At 38.1% G+C, this 18,694-nt stretch overlaps 1 protein-coding gene across 11 annotated transcripts in view; it reads right to left on the bottom strand.

Moving 5' to 3' along the window:
- GK (glycerol kinase) overlaps positions 1 to 18,031 on the bottom strand; it is a 37,415-nt gene extending 19,384 nt beyond the window's left edge. For 6 of the 11 annotated variants that reach the window (XM_068917259.1, XM_068917232.1, XM_068917219.1 and 3 more), the window contains exons 1-11: positions 17,705 to 17,993; positions 10,877 to 10,950; positions 10,124 to 10,230; positions 9,483 to 9,560; positions 8,407 to 8,486; positions 7,322 to 7,459; positions 6,491 to 6,600; positions 5,790 to 5,856; positions 4,645 to 4,662; positions 2,079 to 2,114; positions 1,356 to 1,423 (exon numbers count right to left, since the gene is read on the bottom strand). In XM_068917259.1, coding sequence (XP_068773360.1) covers positions 1,356 to 1,423; positions 2,079 to 2,114; positions 4,645 to 4,662; positions 5,790 to 5,856; positions 6,491 to 6,600; positions 7,322 to 7,459; positions 8,407 to 8,486; positions 9,483 to 9,560; positions 10,124 to 10,230; positions 10,877 to 10,950; positions 17,705 to 17,782 — 854 coding nt within the window. In that variant the 5' untranslated portion in view covers positions 17,783 to 17,993. Of the gene's footprint in view, positions 1 to 1,355; positions 1,424 to 2,078; positions 2,115 to 4,644; positions 4,663 to 5,789; positions 5,857 to 6,490; positions 6,601 to 7,321; positions 7,460 to 8,406; positions 8,487 to 9,482; positions 9,561 to 10,123; positions 10,231 to 10,876; positions 10,951 to 17,704 lie in introns of all 11 variants that reach the window. The other 5 variants (XM_068917226.1, XM_068917211.1, XM_068917279.1 and 2 more) reach the window with 3 other exon arrangements.
- Positions 18,032 to 18,694: the final 663 nt, after the last annotated feature.

Raw genomic sequence — 18,694 nt, forward strand, 5'->3', positions numbered from 1 at the left:
CCACTGTTCTTTCCCTGGCTCACTATTTCTTGTCTAGTCACTGGATCAAGGAACATCAGGGCTGAAAACTAAGACAGAGCTCCTCTTTGGTGGCAGTGTTTACTCACTTCAATCTAAGCTGATTATGAAAGCTACTTTATAAAATAAAAACTGTACAAAATTAAATTCAAACTTTTAAAGGAGAAAATTTAAGAAACTTCATTCCTGTCACAAAGAAATTAGCTTTTTATAAACATAGTCTGTTCAAATATTTCTAAAAATGGCATTTTTCTCATTTGAAGACCATATCACACGTATGTGCGCACATACACATACAAGAACACAATTTAATGAGTATAGCAAAACTCATAATTCACTCTAACTTATTCTAAATAATTGTTTCTCAGTATTTTTAATACCCTGAAAGCAGTAGCTTAAAATAGTACTGAGAAAATCTTCAGGTGTATTTGGAGAAAATAAAAGATATCATTGTATAACAAATAGGTTTAAAAAACCCATCTGACATTTAACTTTTACCTTTTGGTTCAACTGGATTTTTTTCTAAAGATCTCGTGTTATAAAAATGCTTTCTGACAATATTCATGTTTGTTTTATTAAAATGCAAGGCCACTAACTATTAAACTATTAAAATGGTATATAAACATAGAAGGTAAAGTGAAAGGTAATTATCAACAACTACAGATTAATGTGTAATTAAATCTGTGAAAGTCCAATACTGTGTATGTACCTAAACACTCAGTTAAGCACACAATTGTAAATGGAACAATAAGTCATTTAAACAGAGAGCTCTTCCTCAAACGAATGTTTGAGTATACCAGTTCCCCAATTTAACTGATCAGATATTTTAAACAAGGGATGTTAAGAGGTTGAGATCTAGAAAAAAAAAAAAAAACAGATTTACAAGTCTCCATGTTAAGCTAAACATAGAACCAAAGCTAAGCACTGAAACCTAAATGAATCCTTCCAATCTAGCAACGCTGCACATTTCTTGCCATTCAAATCTATGCAATCTAACTTACATGGCCTCCTGTATACGGTTAGCTTTAAATCACTGAAGTTAAATATTGACAACTGCTTTAGTCTGTGTTTTAGAGAATTTTAAAATGAAAAACCTCCCGTCACATAGAGATGATTCCTCATAATTACTCGGTTACAAAATTTACCTCACAATTTAATATCGTTAGTATTTTATGTAAAAGTCAGGACACTCTTTACTTGTAAGCTAACACAGTCAAAAGGCAGAGTTGTAGGTATGTGATAATTACAAAAGCATTTTGCACTTAGATTGAAAGAGAACACAGAATTTAATTAAAAATAGACCTGCTGTTTATCTCAAAACTTTCATAATCACTTACGTATTTTTTGCCTGTCCATCTTGAAAACACATTTGTCCAACAAGAGCAGCAGACTGGTCACCCAAGCACTGAAAAGAGAGGGATTCTTTAATAAATGTCTTTGCATGAATCACAAGCACGAACAAGTAACATGAGCAGATATATTTAACTCTAACTGTAACCTGTTAGGAGAACATATGTAATTGAAAATGAGGAAGACATCTATAGAGACAACACATGCTTACTACTACTGTCCCTTGTGTAAGAACTGTAGGAACTGCAAATGAAAACGCAACATACTACATGGTGACAAATTTTTTTAAATCTCAAAATTAAATTTACTATCTGGATGTATATGATACTAGAAACAGCTGTGACTCTATCCAACATTTCTGGATAATTTATATACGCAACTCATTTTATATATAAAACGTAGCTTGCTTCCGCTTTGTGATGACACTAATTTACTTGGAGATCCTAAATTGCCAACAGAACATTAAAGTTGTCAAGTGTATGAACACATCCAGGCCTTAATTTAGTAATTGAACAGGTTCGTCATTGTCAGTTTATCTTCAAAAATATATACTTTTAACATGAAGTTAAAAAAAAAAAAAAAAAAGGGGAAACCATGAAACCATCAACTTAATTTGTAGCTAGATTCACCCATGTTAAAGCTTTTCTCCAATGAAGACATGGTCATGCAGTATCAGGTTCTCATTCCAGAATTTGAGTTGAAGAACTCACCCCAGAAATTGGTACACCTGTCAAGGCTCCTGATTTCTGATTTCACAAAAAGAGAAAGAAAAGCTGAGAATTAGCTTTCCATGGTTACAATTTGTAATGAGAAATAAGCTAAACTCATATTTAAGTAGGGAGATATAGATCTCAGATGTAGACACAAACAGATGAAACAAGGCCCAAAGTCATGCAAGAAGGGACAGTCACGTAAAAGCAGTGTCACTAATGTTTGAAAAGTTGCCTTGCCTTTAAAGTATGCATTCAATAGAAATGCTTGCATATTTCAAGTTAAAGATTTCAGTATCAGAGCCAAAGAATTCAAAACCTATATCAAAAAGGTTTTACTAAGTAAAAATAGACATAGTGACAATAGAAACATTTACAAGCTATGCAACACCATCAATATCATCCTGGTGCGATGTGTATGAAAATGGCAGAGACAAATGAACGTAACCTGCTTACCTCTTCTGATATCCACAATCTCCAGAACCCCTGGAACATTCCCAGGAGGTCCATTCTTTAATCCTGTTCCCACCAACACAGGAACTAAATCACATTCTTTAATCACAATATAAATGTACAAGTGAAAACACTTGTGCATTGGCTATCCTACTGAAATGCAGAAGCATGATTTATCTTATAATCACAGCTAAAACAGTTAAATGGCCTCAGAATGGGGGTATTTTCCACTTTTCTTCTAAGCAGCAGACCACAAAAGATTTTCACTGGAAGTGCAGATCCTCTATGTAAGCCTAACTAGGTCTAGCTACCTTTTGGTCTCCATCCCCCAGATCCCAAGTTCGCAGACTAGCATACTTTTGATTCACCTTCCAATAAAAAAAAAAAAGATTATGACCAAACACAAGCAGAATAGAAAACTATAAACCCATATTATCTAATTATAGTCAAATACAGAGGCTAACTCAACCCAAAAATAAAAATAGGGGAAAAGTTTAGATGGGGCGGGGGGAAGCAAGTTTGGTATCACTGCAGTTTATATGGTATAACTGCAAAATAAAATGTACGCACTTAACATTTTTTTCCATCACCACTTTTGAGGTGGCAGAATCACGATGCAGTCTGGCAAAAGGCAGGACCCAGAACGTGATTCTTCCAGACTATAGATCAATCTCTAAAAAGCTGATTTTTACTATTATGACACTTCTTTCACTTGTGATAAAAATTTCTAGGGAAAAATAACCATAGCAAATATCTATAAAGAGATAATGTTACAGGGAGAAACGCTTCTGGCTGCAGCATTTGTTTTTCTAGGAATTCAGAGCAAACAAGGCAAAAAAACAAAAACAACAAAGAAAGAAACAAACAAAACCCTCAGATATCTCACACAGAAATAAGTGACCAGGAGAAGTCAGAAGGGGAATCTTTAGGTCAATCCCTCTAAATTAAGCTTACGAAAAACATTGATTCCTATGTGAACACAGCACAGACTCACTATTTTATGTTAACTAAGACGTAGTTATTGCTTATGGTAGGTAAATAAAAGATAGAGCTGTCTCCCTTTTATATCATTTTAAAGAGAAATGTATTGAAGGCAGGTAGTGTAAAAAGAAAATAGCTCCTTTAAAATTAAAAAAAAAAAAACAAAAAGCAAAAAACCCGTGAAAGTAGGCTTTAATGCCTAAAAGGAAACAAACAACAGTCACTTCAGCAACATGGTTCAGTTCAGACGTACATCAGACTTAAGCTTAACGCAGCTCATGCCTAACACACTAAAAAAAGAGAGAGCAGGAAATTTACAGGTATACTTGATGCCACTTTACAGTTCCTAAAATAGATTTCGTTGAAATTATAATGTACAGAAAATGAGGCTTAGAATAACATGCAGTCTGTGACAAGTTTAAAACGCAAAAGTGTAAAATAGTAAAGTGACTAGAAAAAGAGTGATTATGGTAACCGTCTAAGCAAAGACAGATCCCTCATTTTAAGATACAGCATTTTAAGTCTCATGGGGAATTTATTCGAAATACTAGCACATGCTTTTTCAGCTGCATTCTTGCAGTAGGTATCATAAGAAATCTGTGTCCCACCAATCTTAACCTCTTTCTTTTATTTTTCTCTATGGAACGGTGACAACACATTTTCAGTGAAGCCATGCACGTGCATTTCCAATATGAATTTCGATTATTTTTTTAATTCTCATTTTAATTAACTGGATTTAACGCGATTGAATTTATAAATGTGCTTAAAAAAAACCCATGAATCTAAAGTTTCACTATAATAGAATGAATATTTGTAGACAAAATAGCCCACATTCCTCATTCATAAAATCATATAGCCAACATTTATTAGCTAGTAGCTGTATTTTTTGACTTCACTATGAGAAGAAATATTCAATAGCCTGCACATCAAAATAAAGGCAAGAGTAAAGATTACAATTAATAAATGGCTTTGAGATGAACACCAATTGTGATGTCTCAGATTTGGATATACTTGCCAAATTTATTGATCTAGAAAGTGTGGTTTTACTTATCCTTACATCAGTGGAAATGCACAGTATCTAAACAGAATGAATGAGATATGGGTAGTCAGCCTAATGAAAGCCTCTACTCACCAGGCTAGGACAGATTTTCTACAGTCAACAAAAAGAAAAAGATGAGTGGAAAAAACAAAGAGAAATAAAAGGTCAAATTTAGAGTGATAAGCTATTATATTTCAATTGCCGTGTAGTGCCTGTTAGCATTTGCCTCATTTGTTCAGCTTAATATAATTCTTCCTAATCTGACTTTCTACATTACTAAAAGTCAACTGTGATTCCTACTGGCATCTTCATTAACAGACTAGTAAAATTACTTCAGTTTCATGCAAGATAGAATTACATTCCACATAAAAGCCTCATAATCTATCTTAATTATAAAATGCTTGTATGTACTTTTCAAGTAAGAGGACAAAATACCAGGAAAAAGAATTTCTACTACACAAAAATCTCAGTATCCAGCGCATCCTATTCTGACGCCTCTACCTAATCAAAGAATATATTAGATATCACAGTATCAGAAGAGCTGGTGCTGTAACAAAGTAAATGTGAGACCTCAGCCTCATGACAACAATTCACTCTTAAGTAATATTTATAGCTGCAAGGGAAACAGTGTGATTAAGAAAACATCACAAAGCTGCAAAAAAATTTTAACTGAATTGCTATATATTATACACTGCAAAGGGAATTTATTTTTCAAAAAGAAGGCAAACTGCGGTGTCGCTTGTGATTTTACAGTTCATATAAACTAAATCTTGCCTTCAGTTATGTGGAAATGATACATTACACATCTTGTCCAGCTTTCTGAGGTTGTGAAGACTTCCACAGCAATTTTTGTCACCTCTATTCAAATTTCAGTTGTACAAGAAGTATAAAGACTGTGCCCTACTCACAGCAATCTCATTACTTTTAATCTACTGATTATAACGGCATTCTGCTGTGTAGTTTCAAAATTAGCAAGTACTTGACAATAAAAATCAATTTTGTATCCTTATCAAAATCTCTCCCAACTTGTTTTGCCTATTTGATGCTTAAAATAGAAAACAGCAAGTTTTCTGCTTCCGTAATATTACACAAGAGATAATGACATAGTAATTATGAATCAAACAATACTGGTCTAAAAAAAGTCAGTAGTTTTTCTCTATGGAAATTCTGCTAATCTATATTAATATAGTTTTATCTTTACAAGATTAACTTCACAAACACACACACAGAAAACATACCATCAGGCCATAAATCTCTGAAGAGCTTCGTACTTTTGGAAGAATTTCCATAGGAATATCAAAGAACCTGAACACAATACAAAATAAGTTATGTATACTATTACTGCTAAATCAGAAAGCAGTTTGCATTTATTTCCTTAAATAAATTTAAGCTAAAAGATAAAAGCTACCTACAACGGGAACCTTGATTTCTAGGGCTCAAACTAAGACTGTGTGCTTCTCCGCTTCTTACAGTACATGATACTGAATTATCAAGTAAAACAGTGTATTAGAGTATTTTGAAGACATATCCAACTCTTCCATGTAGGAAGTCACTCCTCTTCCAACAAATAGCCAATGTATCTTTATAATATTTTTTTAGCAAATCTAAACTTAAAACACTAGAAACACTATCATAGTAACTGTCTTACAAATTTGACTGTAAAATAAGGAATAAAGAAGCTATTAAGTGTTATCATTTCCATGAACCAGCCTTCCAACTACAGAAAAATTCAAGGCTCTGCTCTCTTTAATTAACCCAGATAGTGGTAATCTGAACATTTGGAGAGAACAATGAACCTTAATTATTAATGGTAACAGTAAATACAACTATAACAATTGCTGATCTTGGTCTAGATAACATTCTTACTATTATTGTTCCTTTAAAAAACGTCATTTATTAGGTCTATTAAATAGCAGCATTAATGAAAAACTGAGCTTACTGGCAGAGTTCAGGATCCCAGTCCAAGGAATGAATATTGAACAGCATTGTTCTACTGGCATTGGTTACATCTGTACAGTGAACACCTCCATTCTTCCCACCTGTCAAACTCTGAATAAGCATATCAACAATATTAGCCAAGAAAAGTTACAAGTTAGGATCAAAAAAGTACAAAAAAGTTCTAAATTAATAAAGCTCTAAATTCCATTCCAAACTCGGCTGGTTTTGCAACAACTAAAGAGACAGACCTAATATAAAGGAACAAAGGCATGAGAGAAGTAATAAGGATACAGGACTAGGTCCTGGATTCTTATATTGCAAAGGTGGCTAATATACTTTTTCTAAAGGCTAAGATTTTCCAAAATCATGAGCAGAATTTTGCTGCAACCTATAAATGGAAGTTACACACAAACACCTACCAAAAAAAAAAAAAGATACTGAGAAGACAAAAGTTTATCCTGGTTCATCCTGTAAAGAACTTTAACAGAATTTCTTTAATGGCTTGCACTAGTGACTAGTGAACACCACGCATTACAGTACTTTTGCTAGAACTGTATTGCTCTGCCTGTAAGTTCTGCTAAAAATAGGATATATTTAGTAAGTGCTATTTCGTAAGAACTATTAAATTGTTCAAAAGATTATGATTAAATATTATTCCAAGCAGCAGGTCAATGCTCAAAATTTGGTTTTGCCTATGTCTGCACCAGAAAAATGCTTTTACTAGGAATTTTGCCTATGTCTGCACCAGAAAATGCTTTTGCTAGGAATTTGCATGACGTGGCCGAAACAAATCCATTAAAAAAAAAGTGAGAATAAACTCATAAATACATACCCATATAAGCCATGAATCAATAGTCCCAAACATAGCTCTCCCATCATCAACTGCTTGCCTAATCTCTTCCACATTGTCCAAAAGCCATCGAAGTTTCACTGCACTAAAATAAGTGCTAAGTGGAAGACCAGTCCTAAACTGTAAATTTAAAAAATAAAAAAGTAAAGACCATGCAAGCATCCTTTCCATGATTATTACAATTATATGTGAAAATAATGGGAAAAAAACTAAGTGAAAAACCCAAGACCAAAACTCAGAGAAATTACAGAAGCTTTTTTTCTAAGTAAGTATAAAGCACACAATATGCAAGTCTGAAAATATCAAAGCCAAAAGACTAGCACATTAACAGACAAAGATCAAAGCTGATCTAAACACAGTTCAAAGACCATTTATGTGGAAATAGTTGTTTGCAGAAGTTATCTAAGATAACTCCATATAACTAGACAGCAAGCAATGATGATAAAAAAAGAAAAAGAGCAACACAACACAGGAAAGATGGAGTTTGTATTCTACTTCTGCTTAAAAGTCAAATTTATATGCTTTTTGATATCCACTTCCTGGCTACAGTAATAAAACAAAGAACTATGATACCATTTTGCAAGCATTTATCTTCCATATATATAAATACATAAATTTACTTTTTATAAAATATTTCCCTATTTCAAACTGAGTGCAATTAATTTCAACAATACAGATATAAAATAGAAAAGAAATGATATATTTACATCAATAAATAGATTTTTAGAACAGAGTTTTTGTACTTGCTCCTAATTGTTTTGAGCGATGTTATCACTGAACAGGAACCACATAATTAAGTCTCACTAACAAATACCCTTTTAACTTTTCTAGTGAGCTACGTGGGAAAAGTGATCAATTTATTTCAAGAAAAACAAACATTTCTACAGTCTCAAATTCATGTATAGTACTATGCACATTTATTATTACATGACAAACTAAGAAGGGATTGGAAGTTACAGCCAAGTTACTTTGGTACATGGAATTTTAAGCACGTCTCTCATAAAGCCATTATATACTGTAGCAATAAGTGTTCAGCTACTAATTAAATATTCTGCAATATGTATTACCTTAAAAAAGGATTTATTTTTTCCTGGGATTCTTTTAAGAAGGCGTTCAACTGTTGACTGCGTTCTCAGGTCAAGCCACACTAAAAGCCCAAATAAAATTAGTTCATCAAATCCTTTAATACATGAATAGCGACATTTATGAGCTTCTCCTACAAAACTGGAGTTCTTATCAGTAAACTGCTGCTTTTGTTATTGAATTTTAAATAGCTGAAAGAATTTTACAATTCTATATTTAATACATTGTGGTAAAAATTAAAAATGGTGAGAAACTCATTCTATTTAGAAGAAAAAATGATTACAGAAATCATAGCAGGATTTCCACATAATAGGATATATGTTTTTTCTACCAGAGCGCAAACAAACGACTAACCATATTTCTTAGTTTTCAGCAGATGAACGTCAGAATTAGAAGGTTAAAATAAACAGTAGGTTGATTATTTACTATTACTACGAAAACTTTGAACTAGAGCACTGTGACAGAGCTATCAAAGTACAGCTTGGCTTAAGATAAAATTGTAAACAATATATACTTGAACATAGAATAGCCCTGCTCTTTTGATGATATTACACTAAACTAAACTATCTGACGCTTGCCATGGGCTAAGAGAGCAAACCCAGACAATTACCGTTTCTCTGATGACATAATCTGAAAAAGTCACAGTAAATAAATTAAAAATGCAAATCCAAGCCAATAAGTATTCATTAAATCTACTTAAAATGTTTTTCCGTTTAAGTTAAATCAAAAGACTCCTGAGAATTTGGTAAGCTCCTTCATTTAAAAGGAAGTGATTTGGCATGAGTCAGAGCTTCACTACATGCTAAGGATGCACAAAAACTCTCAAGGCCTTGCTTTTTTGTTAAAAGCCCATAAATTGATTTATTAAGCCATTAAGTAATAATTGTAACAGAATAGACCTTAACTGCACTTGTTTATACAAACTCACAACTTATGAGAGAGATCACCAAAATCAAAGTAGTTAGTAGGCCACAATGAAACCTGCACAGAATTAGGAAAGTATTTTTCTACTACGCACTCATTTTAACAATCTTACATATTCAGAAAGTACAGTAGTTACCAATAGCATTATAAAGAGGTTCTCCAGTTGTCTTGTCCCAAACCACTGTTGTTTCTCTCTGATTGCTGACTCCAATAGCTTCAGGACAAAATAGAAAGAAGTATCCTTTTCAGAAGGTTTGTTTTCCCCTTTTTGGGGGTGAGGGAGGGGAGGGTGGGGTAGAAAGGAGGGAGGAGTAGGTAAGGAGAAGAGGAAAGTAAACAGGAAATAAAATGCTTCCAACTTTTTGATATTATAACCTAGAAATTGCTTCTAAAAACTGATCTTTCCTCTTCTGCTGCTTAATCCATGTGCTTTACATCTCCTCTTACTTTGCCACAAAGTGACATGGCAACAACACAGAGAGAGAAATTAGTTTTTGCCAATAGGTCCTGAACATTTTAAATGGCAGCATTTTTTCATTTATCATTTGTCTCCGATTTTGCAGGATTAGGCAAGTCTACTTTGTAGATTTTCCATTGCTAATATGCATGAACAACTTCTTCTCTAGTTAGTCCTCCCAAATTATAAGAACTAACTTTTTTTTCTGAAGCCAGAGTATGCTGCCATCTTTCTGTGTATTGACTTAAAAAGTAGAGAATCTGACTTGTTCAACCGTAAGTATGTTAAGGCACTCCATTACCCTTAAGCATGAGGAATACCTTTTATGTTAGTGATGTCTATGTTCAGTTGTTGCAGTTTCTCACAGGTCCTTTCCACACATTCATGGACTGATTTTAAGATTTCCTTTGGATCTTGTTCCACCCACCTTTAACAAACAGTAAACATCGGTTAATAAAAACAAAATTAACGCAAAAGTTACATTTATGGCAAATAAGGAAGGTTTCTAAGTCTGGACTAGAACCAGCTGAACATTTTGACACAATCATAATTACAAAGCAAGTTTTATACATCTAGAAAAAGTTTAATGAACTGCAAAGTCTTTTTAAACAGTAAGCCATTAAGCTGCATTGTCACAGTAGAAGTATCTGCAGAAAATAAAGAATTTTGGTTTGTTTTGTTTCCATATATAGGGCTTCAGAGGCAAATTAAGAGGTCAATTAAGTACAAAAAATTAAAAAAGAAAATCAGAGGGCAAACTAAGCAACTTGCATGGACTAAGCTATAGAATATGATTAAACTGCAAGAATAACCACTGTACCACTTTAAATGAGACTGGCAGAGGACAGGTTAATGATCGGTCACAGAGTAATTTTAGTTTGTCTGACTTAGAGCACATATTGCATATGTACTTTTGAATGTGCTTTTGAATGTCATTTTTCCTATCATATGATCTTTTTTAGTAATATCATGTTCTTAATAATTATTCAGCAACTTCAGTTTTAGTCATTCATACATGAAATTAAGAAAGTTCTACTGAAATGTACAAAACAAAATAAGCAGAGAATTCATACCCTTCTTTAGGGAATTTCTGCTGAATCTCTACTTGATGGTGACTCAAGAGCTCTGCTGTCTTTGCATTAAAAACCTGTAAATAAATCACACTACTGAAATTACTATGAACATAAAAGTTTAAACAGCAATAAATTTATATTATTTCTATTCAAAATACACAGTGAAGTGATAATTGATAGCTTTCTTGTCTATCATCAATAAAAAAAACAAGCATACATTTAATCTTGGTTTAGATAAATGCAGTTTTGTATTTAGATGAGCAAAGAATACTTTGTAAGCTTTGTTGTCTACGATAACCATTATTTATTCTTAGTGGATCAGAAAAGAACCATATTTTTTCTTTTGGAGGTTAGCGAAATTAGCTTGATGTAATATTTTAGAACATACCTCTCTGTTAGTAACGTACCAACTGCTGGTTACAATACCATTTCTCTAGTTCCTGCTCTGACACTGTTGCCACAGGTATGCCTTTTCCTGGGTTATCTCACTTTTAGGGCAACTGATTTTAAGAGGCGGACCATCACATCTGGTTTGGAAACTACAGAAGGGACCAAACTGCGAAGAAAGAAGAGTCACCTAGACAGAACTCAGTTTCCTTTGAATCTACAAATACCGAGCTCACGAACAGCCTGGCAAGAAAAAACCTCTCTGAAGCAATACAATGGATTAAAAGGAAAAAGAGAAGAACCTGCAAAAAAATTACTTAATTTGGATATATTACAATAGAAAAAGCAAAGAAGAGAATCTTGAGGACTACTACTAATGGCCATTCTTAAGGAATCACAAGTGAGAGGCTGTCTTGCAGTAGAAGACCAGCCAGAAGAAACAACGATTTTCATCAACGGCCTGCTGAATAGAAAGTAATCTATTGTGGCCAAGCTATGAGCTCCCTTAAGACAAGGTCAAATATAGCATCCAACTTAATTACAAAGTCTAACAGCAGTCTCAGGCCAACTGCAGAACATGCCAGTAGGACACCATCCTAACTTTTATGGTAATTAAGCAGAGAGGGGACAAATTCATGAACTATTCTCATTCTCAGGGTACAAAATTCAGGTGTTACCATCCGTTATCTGAGATATGACTGAGGTACAAGTGGTACCATCCTTTCTGGACTGTCTTGACAATGCTCTCTTTTCACTCCACAAGTTGCAGGAACTTCTCTCAAAGCTTTAAAACCATAAATCCTTGATTACATTTAGATAGTCAAGTTTACTTTGAAACTGTTAGAACAACTGTGGCAAAGAGCAGATAATAAAGTTATGATTCTTTAATTTCTTTGAAGCCTTAAAGTGCATCTTTAAAGTAAAACTTTAAGGTTTATGACTATTTTAGCTATATATCAAAATGATAGAACCATAGAATAATTCAGGCTAGAACAGACCTTGAGAGATCTCTAATTTAACCACTTCCTCAAACCAGGGTCAGCTATGAGATCAGAGCAGGTTGCTCAGGACTTTATCCAGATGGATCTTGAAAATCTCCAAGGATGGAGACAGCACAACCTCTCTGGAAAATACTAAATGCTAATCCACCTGCCCCACACAGATACACAAAAAAGACTTCTTAAAAGGCACAGATTCTCCTGCCTTTTCTGTTATCAGTTGGAAAGATTACACAGGAAAAACACCACTGTATTCTTTTCACCGTATCTACTTATCTGTGTTTCAACTACCGGTTGAGACCTGACATGAAACTCTACGAAAAGAAGGCTAAGGTCTGTCAAGTACTAAATGCTTATAAAGAACTAGTATAATGGGATAAGGGGCTTAAAATGTTACTCCGTATAGTTAAAGAGATTTAATTCTTGCATGTATATAGCAAGAAGAAAAATCCTGAAATTCCCTCTATGTCTTAACCTAATGAAGTTTACTAAGGTTTTTAAAAAAAGGTAGAAAAATGGAAGACTTTCTCTTTAAACCTTTATGTATTTGGCCTATTAGCAATGTTAAGACTCATTCAGCATTCCTTGATATAGAAAGCGGTGCATGAGGATTAATACTACTAAGTATTAAGTAATTTAGCAGGAAATAAACACAATTAGACAAGGTCATTCATGGAACCTGGAGTGCATGACCTGCAGATAATAAAGGCTGAAGCTCTAGCACAACAAGGTTTTTGCCTTCTTCTAAGCAAGCCATTCTAACAGGGATAAATTCTCAAGAGAAAAAAACAATACAAATGCATAGATTTTTCATGCCCATAGAAAATTACCAGGTAAACATGACATCACATACCAACCACAAGCTTTTCACATCCTTAATAAAAGCAGCAGACAATCCCAGTACCTCAGGGCAAGGGGTTAAAAAGTTTCACTAAGAATATTACCTTGTGTTCTACATCAATATTAGAATTCTTATACACAGAAGGAAGCCACAGGTAACTGAGACATTACACTGAAACCTAAAGGAAGACTGTAAAAGAAGTAGGGAATAAATAAAACAAATTAGGACCCCCTCCCAAGAGCCTGTTATCAAAAATAGATTTTTAAAATATCTATCTTTTTTTCTCTCTGATAGTGGTGAAAGAGTAAGAGAAATAGGTGACAGTAAGTATGAGCAATTCAGATAAGGTCAACACATTCTTTCTGAAACAGGTTTGAGGTGTATGTCTGTCATTGCTTTCCTTCCTTTCATATTCATTATGAAATAGTTCCACATTATGACCTTGATCTCTCACTTTTTATAGGAAAAAAAACATCAAAGTCAGTATTGACCTAGTTGTATCAGCAGTTGTCACACAAGGATTGCCTCTGCCATTTGGACAGGTAGAGCTGCTGTGCAAAATAAAGTTTTTTATAAAAAAACTAAAAGCATTTTTTGTTCATTGAAAATAATTGTTACGGTGTGGCATAATTTCATTTGGAGTGTTTATTCTGCAAAGAAAGTAAAAGCAGAAAGAAATATTCCACTGCATTGGAAAAAAATCCTCTGTGGCAGACTGACAGACCTAGAACCTGGACTACTGTATATGTACTTCACCACTGGCACAAACAGGTCATTTTGTGCTCTTCCAAGGTAAAATGCCAGAAGAACTTTACCCAACAAATACCTTTCAAGAGACCAGGCAGTGGTTTAGCTAGCCTTTAGCTCCTGACCACAATACTTTTAGCAAGAGAAGCAGAAGTTACAATGGATTTTTATGATGTGGTTCTTGAATAATATAAAATGGAACATGAGAGATACACTGCAAGTATTTGGCAAAAGTAGTTAAACATCTAGGCCAGAATTCAGTTATCTAGGAGCAATTGTTCAGCCTACTCAATTTTTGTTCTAGCTTGATATCTTAAGAAAAATAAACTTTAGCAACTGCACTAGTGCTCAAAGCACAGTGCTCTCCCCAATAAGTCTGAATATATTATCCAACTTCATTACAACTTAACAGAACAGTTGAGATCTCAAAAATAATTAGGATTTCTTTTTCAAAAGTAAGTAGTGTAGTAAAGAAGAGATCCAAATTAACGCCCCTGAGGGCAACACGACAGCATAGGCTAAAAGTCTGTGTTGTGTGTGAAAGAGACAGACAAAGGATATGCAAGGAGCGAAAGTAACAGAAATATAGTTTAACAAGTTCTGGTGCTTTCAAAACTACTTGTCACCTATGCTTATACAGTCTCACTCACATAAGCTGGAGAATTTCACAAAGCTTCATTTATGTCCAGACACAGAATCACAGAAAAATTTATGCTAGAAGGAATCTCTGGAGGTCATCTGATCCACTGCTTAAAGAGGGCTAAATTCTAAGTTAGACCAGGTTGCTCAGAGCCTTCTCCAGTCAAGTGTTGAGTATCTGGAAGGATGGAAATTTCACAGGCTCTCTGAGCCCCTGTTTCAGTGTTTGAGCTCCCCATGGTAAAAACTTCCTTATATCTATTCAGAATTTCCCTTGCTGTACCCTGTGTTCATAGCCTGTTGTCTTTTTGCTGTGCACCTCTGAGAAGAGCCAGGCTCTGTCCTCTCTACAAACCACCATTAGGTAGTTGAAGATACCAGTTATAGCCCCCCTGAGCCTTTCCTTCCCCAGGCTGAACAACCCCCAGTTTCCCAGCCTCTCCTTGTATGTCATGAGCTGCTGCCTGCTGACCATGTTAGTGACCCTCCTCGACTAATTCCAGTTTTTCGGTCCCTCTCTTGCTCTGGGGAGACCAAAACAGCACACAGTGCTCTAGATGCTGCTTCGTAAGTGCCACATAAATGGGAATAGTTACTTCCTGTGATCTGCAAGCTACAATCTTGTCCGCAAGGACACATTGCTGACTAACGTTCAACTTGCTGTCCACCAGGATTCCAGGTCCTTTCCCATAAAGTTGCTTCCTAGTCAGCTAGTCCCCTCTCTGTACTGTCGCAGGGGGCTTTTCTGTCCCAAGTCCTAGATTTTGTTGAAATTCATGAAGCTTCTGCCAGGCCGTTCCTCCACCTGGAATTCCAATTAACTGCTCGCTGCCAGTTGTAGTCATCTGCAAACTTGATGAGAGTGCATCCAGGATGTTGATAAAGACATTCAGCCCTCACTGAATAAACCCTGAGGAATACCACTTCTAAACTGGCTACTATTTAGACTTTGACACTACCCTTGGGCCCCAGTGGGCCAGCCAATTTTTCACCTGCACATCTTTAATCCTAATCAAAACCATATGTTTCCTGTCTTAAAACTAGCTAAGGTTTGCATAGTATTACTGTACTGATACATACAAAGTAAACAATAATTTGATTAGGTTTTTGACACAGACACAAAGATGAAAATGATTGGAAACTATAAAGAAAAAAAATGCACGGAGAGAACAATGGGAAAATATAAAGAGGTAATAAGAGAGCCAAGGAAATAAGCCAGACCAAAGGAACATCACATTACATTTCAGCATCAAGTATTTCAAAGGAAAATCTCTTTTCTAACTGTGGTAATCTCTTTTCAGCAGACTACTTCAGTTATATAAGTTAGTTATTATCTGAATGACTGACATGGTTGGTAGCAGATCACTGCACACTTTACCCTCTTCTCCCTCCAGGTTCTCATTTTAATTCAGTGATGAAATATCTTTTTGCTCACATTCACATAGCTTTACTATCATAGTAGTTTGGTCACAGTGCCAGGTTTAGGAGAATGCCATATTTTGAAATGAATTGAGAAGAACTGAAATTAATACAAAACAAATTGAGGATAGTGTCAGATACTACACCCTATTAAAATAATTACAGAAAAAAAGTATGGTCTCTTACTCATTTGTGTGAGTCTCTGAAAACTCCAAAAGAGGAAACATACCTTGCCTAAAGAGAAGATAAAACCACATATATATGAACTATGGATGAATGCATCTACTGTAAGAAATTCCTTGGTAGGAGAACTTGTAAAAAGAATTTGAGCATACATTTAAAGCTTGCAGTGTCTCTTTAAGTTGTACCAGTGTTATCCTTTTAGTATGAGAGAAAAGGTAACTCAGCTCTACATGTAAAGCAGATACAACTTATCTTAAGATGTTTCAGAGAACATTTCAGAATTTTTTTTCCTGTAACTGGCATTCAAAATAGCTGGCTGCTGTCATTTGTCAGCTTGGAGTTTCTCTCCACCCCCAGATCTGTGCTTTGTCATTTGACAATCCTATGAAGGTCGTGATATTGAGTAATAATGGTAACACAGGTCAAGAAGATATTCTAGTCCCCTGCTTCATGAAAGAAAAGTCCATATGGGAGAAGCAGTTAAAAAATAGCAAGAGCAGGTCAAGGCACTCTTGAATAATCAACTCAGAATAACATCGTGCACATTTGACAACATTTTCTATTTAGTGATTTTCTCAATTTAATTTCCACTTTGTTTGTGTAACCAAGTAACAACAGAAATTATCACTAGGATCTAAGTCAAACTCCCATGGCTTACTGACTGGGAGTTAGGACAATATGTGTAGATAATAATAATACTAGCTATTGTCTATTGCATAATATGGAAATAAATAGATCCTTCAACTAAAAGCCTATTAACCATCCCATTCTCAAACAAACTATCTCCCTCCAGTGCTTAAACAGGCCCATCTCTCATAAGATACACAAGTTCAGCCACCTGAATACAAACAGTTCGTGAGATGCATAACTCTTGACATTAAAGTTTTGGCCTAAGGAACTGCACGAGTCAGTCCCATAGGCCGAAGCAGGCTTTAGAGCGCAACACAGCAGAGTCACTGCATTATCACAGCCGCTTAAAAGACAGTTCATGAGGAAGTCTCTCTCCAGCGCTTGAGCGCCTTGCCCACTTGATTTTATTCAAGGCAAGATACCCCACAGATTTAAGACACAGCTAGCGGGAAGCAGCGAGATTTTGCTGCACCCTCAAGCAGCAGCCTGGAGCGCGATGCAGCAGGAGCAGCAGGCAGAAACCTCCGCCGCCGGCTCGCCGTGGTGCCGGGCGGCCGCGGCAGGCACGGCCGCTCCCCTCGTTCTCGCCGTGACGGGCAGCGCCGCCCGCCCCCGAGCACAGCGGGAAGGCGAAGGCGGGGGGGGAGGGGGGGGCGCTGAGCGCCAGGGGACACCACCGACCGGCGGCTCCGCCGCTCGCCGTGCGCCCCGGCGCCCGTTACTCGTCGCGGGGCGGCCGCCGCCGGCCAGCCGGGGGGCAGAGGGAAGGCGGCGCAGGGCAGGAGATGGGAGCTAAGGCGGCGACACCGCCCTGCGCCGCCCTTCCCCAAGGGCAAAGCAGAGCCCGGCGGACCCCAGGCGCTCGGCGAGGATGCGGGAGGGCCAAGGAGCGGAAGCGGCGGCTCCCTCAGGCCGCGGAGCCGCCGCCGCCTCCGCGCAGCCCCGCGGCGCCCGGGGCCGCCCCAACCCCCGTGATTTGCTCACCAGGAAGCGAGTGGAGCTGGTGCCCTGGTCGATGGAGCCCACCAGTGGCCCCAGCACCATCCGGTCCGACGCGGCCATGAGCCTCGCTGGGCGGGTCGGCTGGTGGGTTCGCTCGGTCCCTCACGCACCGTCCCCTCAGCGAGCCGCGCGGGTAACGGCCACGGGGCGGGTAACGGCCACGGGCGAACGAAGGATCGATCAACCGGCCGGCCGGCCGCGCTCGCGCTGCCGTGACGGCTGCCTGCCGCCGGCGCGTGGCTCGCGGAGTGAAGCCGGGCAGGCGGACGGGGGCGGAGCGGGGGGCGCTGCCCAGCGCTTGGCCAGGCCGCAGCCAACCAGCGCTCGGGGCGCGGCGGGGGCGGGGCCGGGGCCGGGGAGGTGCAGGCGGCGGGGCCCAGAGCAGGAAACGGCGGCAGGAGGAGGAGTAGGGGGGAGGGGCGGGGCGAGGCGAGGCGGGGTCACGTGGCGGCCCGCGCCCTGCCCCTCCCGCCCGTGGCGGCGGTTGAGGGGTGTCGCGGGCGGGCGGAGCCGTTGGCGTGGCGGGAGGCGCGGGAAACCTGAGGCGCTCCCTGAGGGGAAGCCGCGGCGCCGTGGCCAGGGTCTTCAGCCGGACCCGGGCCGTCCGCTGGCTGGGCCCCAGGCCACCGCCGGGTGCCGTCCTGTGGCGGCGTTCCCCGGAGCCACCCCGTTTCCCTAAGGACGAGGGAGAGCCCCTGTGGGCTTGGCCGGCCTCCCCTGAGGCGGCCGCCCGCCCGGCTGCACAGGGCGAGGCGCAGCTGTGGAGGATGGACGCCCTGCACGCGCCGAGCCAGGGCCATGCGCTGCTCTGGGCGGGGGGACATGTCTGGTCGCGTTGAATATTGCCGAGGAGACGTTCACAGCTTCTGAGCCACCCAGCTCACAGCCGTGACGTCGGCTGAAAAGTGTTAGCAGGCACGACAGGGTTCGTTTCGTCTTTCAAAGCTTTGCTCTGCAGCAGGCAGAAATGTT

This window comes from Struthio camelus, chromosome 1, assembly GCF_040807025.1.
Source record: "Struthio camelus isolate bStrCam1 chromosome 1, bStrCam1.hap1, whole genome shotgun sequence".
NCBI lineage: Eukaryota > Metazoa > Chordata > Aves > Struthioniformes > Struthionidae > Struthio > Struthio camelus.